At 43.7% G+C, this 14,133-nt stretch overlaps 1 protein-coding gene across 2 annotated transcripts in view; it reads right to left on the bottom strand.

Moving 5' to 3' along the window:
- mtcl2 (microtubule crosslinking factor 2) overlaps positions 1–14,133 on the bottom strand; it is a 90,304-nt gene that overhangs the window by 24,881 nt on the left and 51,290 nt on the right. For both annotated transcript variants that reach the window (XM_070967754.1, XM_070967755.1), the window contains exon 5: positions 3,828–3,890. In XM_070967754.1, coding sequence (XP_070823855.1) covers positions 3,828–3,890 — 63 coding nt within the window. The remainder of the gene's footprint in view (positions 1–3,827; positions 3,891–14,133) is intronic.

Here is a 14,133-nt window from a genome sequence, read left to right as displayed (position 1 = left end):
CGTCAGTTCCGTCCTCTCGGGTTTTTAAACTCTGACTAATCTAAAATCAAACAAACAAAAGAAAATGAATGATGAAACAATATCTGCCACAATGCAGAGTGGAAAATAAACCGGTGGAACGTGATTAAAAAGAGAGACACACACGACTCGTCCCTCAACTTGAACAGTAGCAATGTGTCAAATCTGATCTATTGTCCAACGGTTAAGACAAGAGGACACTTCAATCAGTGTAACCTGGGACAGAGGTTACATAGAGATGGACAGAGAACCTGACAGGGAAGGAAACACACATACACACACACAGAGTAAAAGCTGCAGACAGTGCAGACACACAAACACACACACAGTCAGATCATTTCATCCAGTCTGACAGCTGCACAGCATTAAAGGTCATACATGATCATCTTTTTCTTTGGATTGTGTTCTGGTGCTCTGTAAATTTGAGTGTGTTTCAAACCACAGTGATGCTTTGACATCATCCCTGGCAGCTATATGACACACTAAGCAGTGTATTTCTGTCAGCCGAACACAAGCCACAGCTCATTACAGCGCTGCAACTCAACTGGGATGAACTGGGTTTTCATTCCATTCAAAATCGCCTTGAACTTAAGGAATAATGACAAAGAGCTTTTTAACTAACTTGTGGCTTTCAGCTACCAAATGGTGAGGTCAGAGTCACGCTGCGTTTGTCCCTCGTGAGGCTTTTACAAAAGAAACACACGCACAGAAAACAGAGAAACTCCAGAAAACACACTCATTAGTGGTTTAACGCAGCCGTCATTCAGAATCAGAAATGAATATTTACTAACTCCCTCACACACAAAATACACAGCAAATTATCATCACACTGCGTAAAGTAGTGGAAGCATTATCACGTACTGCTGTACTTAAAAGCAGCAATCAGCAATATTTGCACTTATAGCTGGACTATGTCTACTATTATGGCCACAAGTAAGATTTAATGGATAACGGTAAATACTAAAAAACATAGTGTAACAGTATCACAACAATCATTAAGGAGGTGACTCGGTTATGTTAGTTACACAACATAAAGTTTTAGTTGGCTAACATTAAAAACCTCAGGATACAGCTCAGACTGTAGCAGTGTATTAAATTGAGCAAGGATTAGCATTAAACAACTCATTTTTCAAAGGGGTCGCTCACAGTGCCGACATCACTGAATTATCACCAACTCTGTTCCTTTGGAGCATTTTTACACCTTTTAACAAATTGTTTTGGTTGTAGGGAACATTTAATGGTTAAGTCTCATTGCTCGATTACCGATTAGGTGCCTGTTTTCAGCAAAAAAGCTAACATTAACGACTAGCTGCTGAATATGGTGCAGCATTTGGAGTGGATGGAGATCGAAACAGAGCTAAAGAGTGTGAATATTGGACTTCCACTGGTCAGGTGACCAGAAACACAACTGTAAATAAATGCTAATGTCTGCTGGATGTGCAGGCAGGCAACAGTTTTTGTTTTGCAGAAGTGCTTCAGAAGGCGATAATATGTCAGGGCTGTGTTTCTGTCAGCTTTTTGTGGTGTTTTCTGCCCCCTAGTGGCCCAAAACAGCTACTTTAAACTCGAAACTATTCAAAACACTGCAAATGGGGATGCTTTCCTGCCCCCCCGACATCTATATATACTTCAACTATAATATCTTAATTCCAATTTTTGCTGTTTGTGTTTGTTGTTGACAAATATTATTCATTTATGTATCTCTCATCCCAGACTCAGCAACTTCTGCTGACCTGAGGTGACCCTGTGCACCCATTCCTCAGAAGCAGCTCTGTGGCTGTATTTGTTTTACAGCCTGTGGAGCATTTCCAACCACATTAAGCGAGGTGAGAGCCAGTGAATTTACAGCCATTTATGGTATGTGCCTTGGAGAGGAAGCCTGGGAAGCCCGGCAGGCGGAGAGAGACGGGGGCGAGAGGATCACCTTCACCGCAAACACCGTCTGTGGCGTTGGTCCTGTAGTTTTTTTTTTTTTGATCTGAATCTCTGTGTACTCTTGTTGTGTAAAATCTGAGCTCATAAGTCCTGCAGTGCTTTCTCACAGAGGGGAAAAGTTCTTACTGCAGTGTTTGAGCTATTTTAGTGATGTGGAAAAAGAAGAGACTCTGGAAGAGTAAAGTTCAGGAAAAAGTAGTTCACTTTGTGTCTTTGGAAGAAGAGAGGCAGAAGAGGAGGCAGAGATTTAAAGCGCCTGATCTGTACTCCAAACATAAACAAAAACTGCTCGGATGACAAAAACCTGCAGGACAAGATGGAGGGCAGAAAACACACAGAGCTGACGAAGAGGAGAAAGGGAAGACAGGAACTGCTGATCTATCTGCTGGATATTGTGATCCCCAGAGGAAATAGGTCACAGAGAGACACGCAGACAGCACAATCATGAGCTGTGAGGCAGGAACACGCTGAAGGGATCAAACATGCAAGATGTCTGACATGACGGCTGTGCTCTGCGGTCCCAGACAACCTGAAGCTTGAGCTCAATTTGTGGTTGAAGTGGGAAATAAAAAGCAAAACAGGACTCACAATTAATGCGATAATGAACCGTGTAGCTCCTTTAATTGAAGTGTCTCTCCAGAAGCAGCACGTTGGCTATAGTGTTAATTGACATGTCAGTAATGTTTACATTTTCTGCCTGACCCGAGTGTATGACTGCTGAACTCCAGTGAAAACCAATAGATTTTTATGTCACTCACTGTTTAGATTTCATTGGTTACGGGATCTTCAAGATCTTTATTACCAGTTTTCAGTTTGTTCTTGACTGAACTGAACATTTCAGTGCTGTAGCTGATAGTGATAAAAACACTCTCTGTCACTTCGTCCCGCCTGCACAGCACATTTACTTGCGTGTTTGGATGCTGGTATAAGAAATAAACTGTCCACGCAGGGATTGATTGGTGGATTGATTATAATTTAGAACCAGTGCTGCTCTGTTTGACCTACCCAATGTGGAAACATGTGGGAGGAAATAACAGCCAGCTCTGCAGCCTTATGTCACCGACAGTCCATGCCATTACATTTCCAGAAAACATGATGACATCTATTATCTATATTTCAAATTTTCAGCTGTCACCCTCAACTGCATCCCTGGATGTGACTACCAGGAAGTGGACGTCCAAACATCCCAGACAGGACCACTGCAGGGCGCACACAATTCAAATCCTATTTATTCCACAGATGGGGTTACTGCTTGCAAGGTCTTCTAAAATCTGTAGCTTTATATGATCTGATAATAAAGAATATATTGAAAAATGAATATAGTACAGTATATAAAGCAGAATTGGGCACTTTGATAATGAGGAAAAACTCACATAAATGTTGACAATTTAGCAGAAATAATAAAAAAAACCCATGCAGTGAGTTTATTGGCAATTGATTGATCCATCGCACACTAAACCTTGGTGTTGATTGGACATGTCAAGTCATTTTTTTATCTCTTTCTTCTTTCGTCCCTTTCTGTTTCATTAAAAACCGTCCTCTCCTTCAAACCCAGTCACCTTTTCTTATATTTATATCCCTCACGACCTTCACCAACCCTCTCTCTCTTCGTGTCCTCGTCTTCCTCTATCATGTGCTGCAGATGTTTCAACACACTCAGTTGGCTGTGACTGATGACATCGCTCCACATCTCTCTGTCTGTGTTAGATAAATCGTTCCAGGTTTGTCGAAAAGGTTTAATTAGTTTGTTTCTTTAACTGATTTTTTTGACTGTCTGGGGGAAAACACAGCAGCGTGTGTGTGTGTGTGTGTGTGTGTGTGTGTGTGTGTGTGTGTGTGTGCGTGTGTGTGTGTGTGTGCATGTGTGTGTGTACCTGTGGACCGAGCTTCTTGTCAGGTTTGTTGTTGGGTCGTGCTCCTCTTTTCTTCTGGGAGTTCTGCAACAGACACACATACAGTCTCATTAGCAAAGCTCCTCATCGACTGTGGGATGTTTCATTGAGATGAAGAATGATCGTATCAAGTGAGTCACGAGGAGACGACCTGTGCTGGAAAAAAAGTGTGCTTTAAAGTTGTGTAATCACAATATACACTTTCCCTCTATGCAGACATTTATGACTAAAATGGATTTTTTTTTCCTCAAATGTGTCTTTGATTTTCATTTAAGCTTTAAAACTACAGTAGTTCAGAGCGTCACCACCATATGATTTCATCTTTACCTCATCTCTGAGCAGAGCCATCATCTCAACCACACCTGCTGCACAGACAATAATACGTTTGGGTGCCTGTTCAGAACTTTGACCATCCATTTGGCAAACTGCTCATCACTTTGATGCACTTTCAGAACTGTATAATTAAAGCAACGTTGTCATTATTCAGACCGTAAGGCGACACTAAACACCTGCAGGTCTTCCAGGAGGCATGGGAATCTCGATAGCTCACACCGGTTTATTTACCAATATGACTTTCTATTGTTCCTCTTTCAAGGAATAGCTTGACATTTTGGCAAATCCACATATTCACTTTCTGATAAGAGTGTGGAATTACAGGCGTGAGCTGGAGGTACCACTGTAAGAACAGAGAGACACAGAGAGAGACAAAAGCAGAGGTATGCGGTCTAATGACATGGACCAAACATTGGGTGGCTTTGCTAATACCTACTTGGCTCACACACACACACACACACACACACACACACACACACACACACACACACACACACACACACACATACACACACACTCATACACACAGTGTTCCTCCAACTGTCTGCCCAGTGCATTACAATCAAATAAATCATCATCCCTCCTCGTCTTCAGAGCCAAAACCAATCAAACACACACACACACACACATGCACGCACGCACGCACGCGTGCACGCACGCACACACGCACACACACACACACACACACACACACACACACACACAGAGTCAGGACAGACGCTGCACTGCAAGTAGCTCAGCTCATCTGGCTCTGTCCGTTTCCATGGAAACAAGCTACTGTCTCTGCAATGAACCACCGACAACAAAAGAAAGAAACGGCGGGATGGAAGGAAGGAAAAGGTGAGCAGAAATATGTCAACTGCGGAAACGCAGTGACCTCCAGCGCAGAGGGATTTCCTCTCCTGTCCAGGAGATTCAGTGCAGCATCAATGTGAAGGATATTTGCTTATTTGTCTGTTTTTTTTTCTTTCTGCCAGTCTTTCTCTGCCTCACCTCTCCTCTTTCCATCCCTTCATCCCCTCACCCCTCCCTTTCTTCCTCCCCTCCCTCTCACCCCTTCATCACTCTTTGGGATATTTCCCCAACCTTTTAATTTTTCATCTCCCGCTGTCCTTCCCTCCCTCCAGTCGCCCCCCTCTCTCCATGAATCCCTCCCTCAGTCTCACAACCCACTTTAAGATCAGTTTATAGGAATGCAAATAGTCTATTAATGCTCTAAACTCGACTGATCAATCAGCCTGTCTGATAATGGAACCATTGATTCGGGCCGGAGGCTGGACTGATGTCGGGACTATCGGATTAGGCTTTTAGCTCAGTGTTCAGTCGCAGAGGGGGGGCTTCGGTGGAAAAACATGGAAATTAATTTATGCTGGTCTCTTGAGAGGGAGCGCATGGCAATGAAAATCACACCTTGTTTTACTTGCATGAGCGACTCCTCAACTGCCAGAAGGAGGAAAAGTTGCCAAACGATTGTTTGAGTTTGCAACACAAAAGCCTTTTGAGGGATAAAAATAGACTTTTTCAGCCTATAGAGATGGTGACTTTGGGGCGGTAGGTTATGTAAGAATGCCTTCAAAGGGACTCCAATGTTCTCATTAATCTGGCACAGTTATAAGGTCTTGGTCCCCATTACATAAAGTATGGTCTTAGATTTGCATTTGAATGTTCTTTTTCAGGTCATATTTGCTCTGAAGTTGGATGGAAACTTGACTCCTGGCATGACTTACTGGAACACCTGAATGGAACGGAGCCCACATTCATGTTTTTAGTAACACCTGAGCTTTTTCTGTTTTGACCAGTCAACATGTCTGCTGCGAAAAAAGCCTTTCTTTTTTTTTACTTGGTTGCCTAAACTTACCTGAACTGACAAATATTCGCCTGGACTGTCAATCAGCTGTCTGAACCTTCACTGACGGTGACATTACATACTGTAAAACACCAAATATCAGCATAAACTGGCAACTAGACACCCACATAGCCTGAACCACTGAATGCTGAGTCAGGTTGTCAAACTCTTGCCTAAGCTGATAATCATCAGCCTGAAATGTGTCTGAGTTGCCTCCAATTACAAGTTGCACCAGCAGGTAATCAGAACTGCCTGAACTGTCAGTTTAACTGAAAAAAATAATTTTTGGCTAAAATTCTAAGGCAACATTTCAATTGATGAATACTGCACAAATGTGTAAATATATATTTCTATATATATTTACAGATCAAGTGTTGGATCATCTTTTCTTCCTCCAGATGACAGAATACACGTGGGTCACTTCCATTTCTAGAAAGCTACTCTATTTTTGTTGTTTGTTGTCTATAATTCTCACTTGCACAGTATGCTTGGACATTATTTATTAAAGCACACATGCACACACACACACATGCACACACACACAGTGACCAGAGCCTGGATCTCCTGTTTCTGAGCCCGCAGGTCTACAGTTACACTAGAGATAACAGGTTGAGTCCCATGTTATCTGATGACATATTTAACAGCTTCTGGCTGTGTCCTGTGCTTTTCCAGCAGCAGCAGCAGCAGCAGCAGCAGCAGCAGAAAAGGTTTTGTCAGGTAACACTTCATTATATTTCATCACGATCCTACTGTGGATTCTATACAGGGGAAAAGCTGATGGAAGGGGAGATGGACGGGCTTGAGAAAGTAGGGAGAGGTAGCATAGATGCACAGAAAGCCCTCCTTTGGCGGTCTGAACTGGAGGATGGAGGAGAAAACCCGATCAGGATGCACAGTGAAAGAGGAAGAGATGGTCAATGACAGAAAGACAGAAAACAACAGCAATGTCAGAGACAGAACAAAAAGGGAGAGTAAAAGAGAGAGATATTGTCATTCCTCTGTCATGGATGAGGAGGCACAGCAGCGAGAACTCTCCTCCTTCCGATCCAATCTGATCTGCAGCTCAACCAGCCGTGACACTCGGGCTGCAGAGCAGGGCGGGCTCAAACACTCCGTGAGACCTCATGAAACACCCTGAGGAAAGCAAGGAAAGTCTGCAGGAGTGGGGTGAAAAACACTGACACTGCGGCCAGAGGAGGAAAGCGTTTGAAACATGATGAAACTAAAGAAACGAACGCTGAAACTCTGGACGTGGAAATAATGTGACCTCTGGAAGGCTACAGGGAGCAAATGAGGACGAAGAACAATGTTGAAACTCAGAATAAAGACACACAGCAGTGGTGAGGGTCATTCAAACGGCTGAAAACAGACAGAGGGATGAAAACAGCGTCCCGCCTGCTCAGCATGCAGCAATACACAGACAAAACTATTCAACACCGCTGGACTGAGACGCTACCGCTGCTACAGACCAGAGTAGCAGAAGTTTTTACAGCGTGCTGATCTGCTTTCCCGAATGGAAACGGTTTTAACAGCCTAGTCAGGTTACGAGCCACCACACAGGCTAACTGACAGGAGATGAGACTGCTCTCTGGGGATGGAGGCAGTGAGAGAGGAGGCTGCACTGAAATCAGATTTGCTCTCCATCTACAGACTCACCTGAAGCAAGCAGGCGTGAAACCCTGAGAGCGACACAACAGAGAGCATGAGTCTTTTATATTTAGCATCACAAGCTGACGACCTTCGGTGCATCATTTATCGCTCTTACTATCTGTTTTAACTGTCTTGCGACTCAGTGATTTCCTTTTCTTGATTTAGCTGATTGCCTGCGTAACAGGTATTAATTAGTTTGGACACTTCATAATTCACACCTGCCATTCACCAAAGGCTGTTAAGGGAATTGCTCGACATTTTCAGAAATATGTTTATTCACTTTTCTTTCCAAGGATATGAGATGAGATAATGGAGGCTGCAGTTGTGTCCGCGGGTTGGAGCTGGGAGACTAGCTCAGCATAACGACTGGCAGCAGAAGGAAACAGCTGCTTTGCACGTCCAGTGATTGTTCAAGACAAAGTAATGTTTCTTGGTCATGAGTGAACCACATTTTGGGCTACGCATTTAAAATGAGAACCCTACAATTTTCTAAAGAAAGAAAAACATTACTTTTTTTTAGTCGCTGAAATACGACAGCTCATATGATCCTCTGAGGGCAGGAATGAGATCAGATCAGACTGTAAGAATACTGAGTGAAGGTGTGTGTTTCCCAGTGTGCTCATAAAGAGGGTGGGCTTGAGGAAATAAATGTGACTTATTTGAAGTGCATGCAGCAACCGGCACACACGCTTTCACAGGCGAGGGGGCCAGTCTCAGCCTGAAAGAACAGGACACTCCCGTCTCTGCATCATCACCACACACACTGGAACAAAGAGTCTACACAATGCAACGCACAATGGGTTGCATAACAGCAGAGATGGGCACAAATACATCAGAAGTATCTCATTACAAATACTTCAGATGTAGCAAAATCAAATACAGAATACTGGTACTGAATGAGAAAATGTATGCAATTAAAAAGCATGAACTAAAAAAATACTGTTCTATACACAGTGGTATTATGACATTTTAGGTATTTAGTATCCTCAACATGGATCTCATCTTCACCACCAAACATGGAAAAGGTGTCCTCTGCTAATTTCCCCTCTTCATAGATCTGATGTGGCCAATCACGATGTTCTGGGGGGGGGGGGGGGGGTGATTTGAGGGGTGCATGCTGGGTGGTTTTTCTGTCAGCCAAAGTTACCAGTGACTGACTGAGTGGACAGCCAATTGAAATGCTAGTGGGGGAACTGAATGGTTCTTTCGTACGGCAACTTTCTACAAGCAACCGGTCCTCTCCTACAGAGCCCACCATGCTGCACCGCCATGTTCCTACAGAAGCCCAGAATGGACAAACCAAACACTGGCTCTAGAGAGAACATTTCACACTTATTCATAATTTTTGCAGCCACTGTAGGTTCTCCTACACGGTTGGAAAGCGAGGATGAGGCGAGGGATATTCAGTCGGTTGCAAATCTGCAACCTCACAGCTAGACGCCACTAAATCCTGCACACTGGTCCTTTAAGAGAAACACTGAACAGGCTGATCAGGACATATTTAATAATGTATTTTAGGTATTTCAAATACACAAATACAAGTTCTTCAAATATTTTGTTGCAAATTACATCCTTTGTTTCTGCCCAGTGCGATACAAATGACAAAACACTCACAAATAATTAGATGCCTATTTTAATTTCATACAAGATGCAGATGGATGCAAGAGAGAGAGAGAGAGAGAGAGAGAGAGAGAGAGAGAGAGAGAGAGAGAGAGAGAGAGAGAGAGAGAGAGAGGTTATTCTTCTGCTAAAATCAGGCTATTTACCAAGTAAAAACAATCAAATCATGTTCATATACCGAAACAAATGGACGCTCGTAATACTGCAAGCAGATTCTAACATCACATTATTCGTCGTCACACTTGATAAAGACTTTTTATAGAATTCCTAGCATGCAAATGCAGCGTTAAGCAGCTCTCTCCAGTTGTCTGCAGCACAGGAAAACAGCTCAGAGCACAACGGAGCAGAGCAGATAAGACGAAAGCAACACCCAAATCCCCAGTCTGCTCCGCTCATTACTACACACTCACGCTGTTTCCACACTCTGCAATGTCTATCACACTTTAACACACTTTTTGTGAAAACATTATAACACCCTGCTCGCACTGAATTAGGAAATAAACAGCCCATTCTCTGTCAGGGCCTCAAGCATAAAGCCCCTTTGTCTGCTGCGATGTCAATGAAGCCTGAATTGAGGATCAGAAATTAGATAAATCAGACTCTTTGCCCTCCAGTTATTCTTTATGTACTGTACCAGTAGCGTGCAGTCTTCAGTCCATTTACTACAAATCAAGCTTTACATCATCTTCACCTTCATGCAAAGAATGCTGCTGTGTTTCACATATTTGTCTGGATTTTCTTGCTGTTCCACGCAGCCATTTCACAGTTACACAGCTGAGTCATCCATCGCAGTGAACATCAGGTCTGCATTCGTATGTGTAACACTGATAAAAATGTTAATGTTCATGGAGTACACAAGTCAAGCCAGTGTATCGGGTCTGCTGATTGATTTTCAGACCAGAAACAGAGACATTAATGAAAAGAGATGGCTGCTGACGCGGAGGAAAAAAAAAATCCATCAAAACATGCAAATGACTTGAAAAGGATCCACAAGACTGAAACTCATTTCCCAAGATCCTTTTGAGTCAGTTCATGTTAAAGCCACCATCATGAGGTAACACATCTGAGAGCGAGTGAAATGAGACCACAAGCAGAAAACATCAAACACATCACCGGCGAGGAACCGCTTGTTTACTCCTCGTTCTACCTTTGCAATAGAAGCACTGAAATATTCATCTGTGAGATGCTAAAGTGAAGCACAAGTAGAGAGGAGTCACAAAGTCAACTCAGCAATGTTCACTGGAGAGTACGAGTTAACGTTAGCAATGATAAGCTAGTGCTCATACCAGACCCTGTAAGTCTGTGGCTGCAAACCTGAGAGAACCGGACTGCTCATGGATTTACTTTTCATTGGCAAGAGGAGGACTGTGTTACTTCTTCTTATAAACATGCTGTATGGGTATATAAGACAGTGGGACGCCACTGGGAAACTGTTTAGGTCTCAAATGAGCTGTATAGGCGCAGTGCAAACATTCATCCTTCATGAGAACAGTGTATTTCTCCCCCCGGTGTCTCACCCTGTCAGGTGACGCTCACACTCTCACACAGAAAAACATAAAACATCAGAGAAGCATAAAGAGGGAGACAGGAAACGGATGGACGACCTTCCCAAGACCATCAAACTGCTCGTCTCATTTACACCAGAAAGACGGATGAACTCCAAAAGTCCAAATGAAGGCCACCAAGCTGTCCATTAAAAGTCATTTTATCTCACAATAACACCTTATTGAGAAAATGGGTCAAGGCAAAAAAAAAAAAAAAAAACCATCATGAAAGGAACATCTGGAACACTGAAGCTTTTTAATTCTTCAGTTTAGCCATCAGCTGACGTCAGCCCGGACAGCTTTTTAGTCAAGTGTCAAACAAAGCCCTCTTTCTCTCCTAATTAGTTAGTGTATCTCCTCTGTGCGTGCACACAGCATCTCCCTGTTCACATGACTGCAGGGATGCCTGGTGGGAAAAAAGTAGCATCACAGAGAGGAAGGGATAAATGAGTGACTTCATCATGCAAAGACACACAGGGACATTGAGGAGGAGCAGATATGCTGACAGAAAAATACTGATCTAACCCTCTGTGTGGTGCCTGAGGTTGGCAGAGAGTTAAGGCCACGATCCCAGCAGACTGAGACACGCTGAATGATACAAATCAAGTGTTTCACCCCCTCAGTGTCGACCAGCCAGGCACTGGAACAATGAAAACTATATCACACTGTGATGCTCTCAAGGGAAAGCCATCATTTCAGTATCGATCAGGTTCAGATGAGATCAATACTTTCTTATACCCGGTTCCAATATTTCCAGTGTAATTTTACATTTGAGGCTTCAGATTTTTGTCAGTTTGGATTCTAATGCTGCATAATGATACTCCATGGGACAAGAGTAAACATTATTGGGTTGCTTTGGATACACAACCAAATGACAAACACACTGTAAAAAGAGACGTCAGATAACACTGACATGTTTTATACATAGAGTCAATACTTTTTCTCATATTTTAAGCAAATGGCTTAAAACATCACGACCAGTCTTCTCTCTCCTCAGAAAGAATGAAACAAGGCTCCTGTGATGTTGTAAACCTGACCAGCACTGCAGCAGCTTGACCACAGCTGAATACACACACCTTTTCCTCAGATGGATTTCCCTATCAAAAACTAGCGCTAATCAACACGCCGCCGGCTAAACCTAAATTTGCCGCTGCTTGATTTAAAATCAATTCGCCGCCATCTCTTGAAGCTAAACTGATGTTCTCCCAGCAGACACACGTTACGGTCCTGCAGGTTCACAAACATCCTCTGAGCCTCTTTAAATGTTCTGTATTTTCAGCTGTGCAGGCAAATGCTGACGTGTTGTAGCACAACAGTGATTTGGCTCACATCCGCCTGTGTGTATCAGCGCAGCTAAAGCCAAGACAGTGAATGGTCAATTAGCATCACATTAGCATAGCATTAGCAGAGCGACAAAGCACTGCAAGACTGATAGGGGATGGATGTGACACTGATTCTGCAGGAAAGCGACACACACAAGTGCCTCGACCGTCTGCCTCTCCTCCCGTCGCCCTGCTTTGACTCGTCTTTCCCTCCTTCCCCCCTCTCTCTCCCCTCATTTTTCCTTCTCTTTCTCTCTTCCAACAAGAAATCATGACAACAGGCTGTATTTGAGACTGACAAAACCAGCCTCCTCCTCCTCTGTTTACTTTGGCTTGTCACGCACAAACACACACACTTGGCAAAATGTAAACACAGCATCAAGGAAGGGAAGGATGGAAAAAAGATGGAGAGGAGAGGAGGAGAGGGGAGGAGGGGAGGAGAGGGAGGGGCAGAGGAAGGAGCATTTGCAGTTCTTTGTTACCAGAACCACCTCTCACTTCCAGCCACTTCCATTAGAGAAAAGCGTGTGTGTGTGTGTGTGTGTGTGTGTGTGTGTGTGTGTGTGTGTGTGTGTGTGTGTGCGCGTCTCCAGACACTCTGCTTATTAAGGCAGTGTGTTAGTAGGTGACCTTGCGCAAATGAACACCCCTTCAAGTACGACCTGAATGCCTCATATTGATTTGAATTATTCATGTGTGTATGGCGTGTTTATTGTGTTGATATGTGTGTTTAGCTGTGCCCATGTTGTTGTTTGTGCAAGCGAGACATGGGTGTGTGTGTGGTGTATGCGTGTGTGTGCATGTGCCCAGTGGTGCTGCAAGCTGAACAGAGCAAGAACAGACTGAGAGGAGGACGTGCAATGTGTGTGTGCGTGTGTGTGTGTGTGTGTGTGTGTGTGTGTGTGTGTGTGTGTGTGTGTGTGTGTGTGTGTGTGCGTGCGTGCAGACGTCAAACCTCAACGCCAAAAGCCTCATTCACCTCCCCTCTCCCCAAATCATCCCCACATGCTCCTCAGGGTCCTATTGCCCCTAAACGTTCATTAAAGGGCTAATTTATTTCTCATTTCATGTACAAACCAGCTAATTTCTGTTTGGTTTGCAGGATTCTGCAGAGCATTAATGATTAACAATCAAAGATATAATAATAATTAGATATTTTCCATCAACTTGATTACTGGACAGATGAGTTTAGTTGAGTTTTGGTTGTGGAGTTCTGCTGCTTCAACTTCTCATTTATTTCAGTTCCAGGTGCAGCAGTCTAAACAAGCTTTGTAGCGATGTAGCTACACTTCTCTACAGACCAAATGATGAATTTTGTTCCATGTCGTTATGATCACAGCTTCACATAAATGTCATTATATCTTATTGTTTTGCATCTTAAGTTTCCTCAAAATGACCCTATGGCAAGCATTAGGGTACTTGACAAAGGCATCAGTGTCATGATCACATGAGGTGAGGAGAGGAGGACATGAGAAGGAAAACACGTGGAAGGAGCAGCTCACGTCTGGAGGACTCAGTATCTGATTGTCTGACCTCCTCCTCTCCGAGGAGCAGCTCCAGCACGCAGCATCCATTTACATCCCCCCGCCTCCCGACACAACGTCTCGACAGCCACAGACCGTGATGCGTTGCCGTAGCAACGGCTTTCGCAGACTGTCGCCAAGGCACCCTGGCATCACATTACGGAAAAGAAAAGAGGAAGAGGAGGAAGGAAGGAAGGAAGGAAGGGAGGAGACATAAATGAGGGGGGAGGATGAATGATAAGAGGGTCAGAGGTGGAGAGGAAGAGGTGGTAAGTAAAAAGAGGGAAGGAGGAGGAAGGATGGATGGATGGAGTGAGAAAGAAAATTGAAAAGTATAGGAAGCACAGACCCTTAAAGGCTCTTGACACGAGGCAGCCTCACCTCTTCAAACCCAAACACAAATCATGACGAATAATTACAGCTCATTCTCCTCTTTATGCGCTCGTTTTC

The sequence above is a fragment of the Chaetodon trifascialis genome, chromosome 8 (genome assembly GCF_039877785.1).
Source record: "Chaetodon trifascialis isolate fChaTrf1 chromosome 8, fChaTrf1.hap1, whole genome shotgun sequence".
Classification (NCBI taxonomy): domain Eukaryota; kingdom Metazoa; phylum Chordata; class Actinopteri; order Chaetodontiformes; family Chaetodontidae; genus Chaetodon; species Chaetodon trifascialis.
The sequence above is the reverse complement of the archived record's forward strand: the minus strand, read 5'-3'. Positions and strand labels throughout refer to the sequence as shown.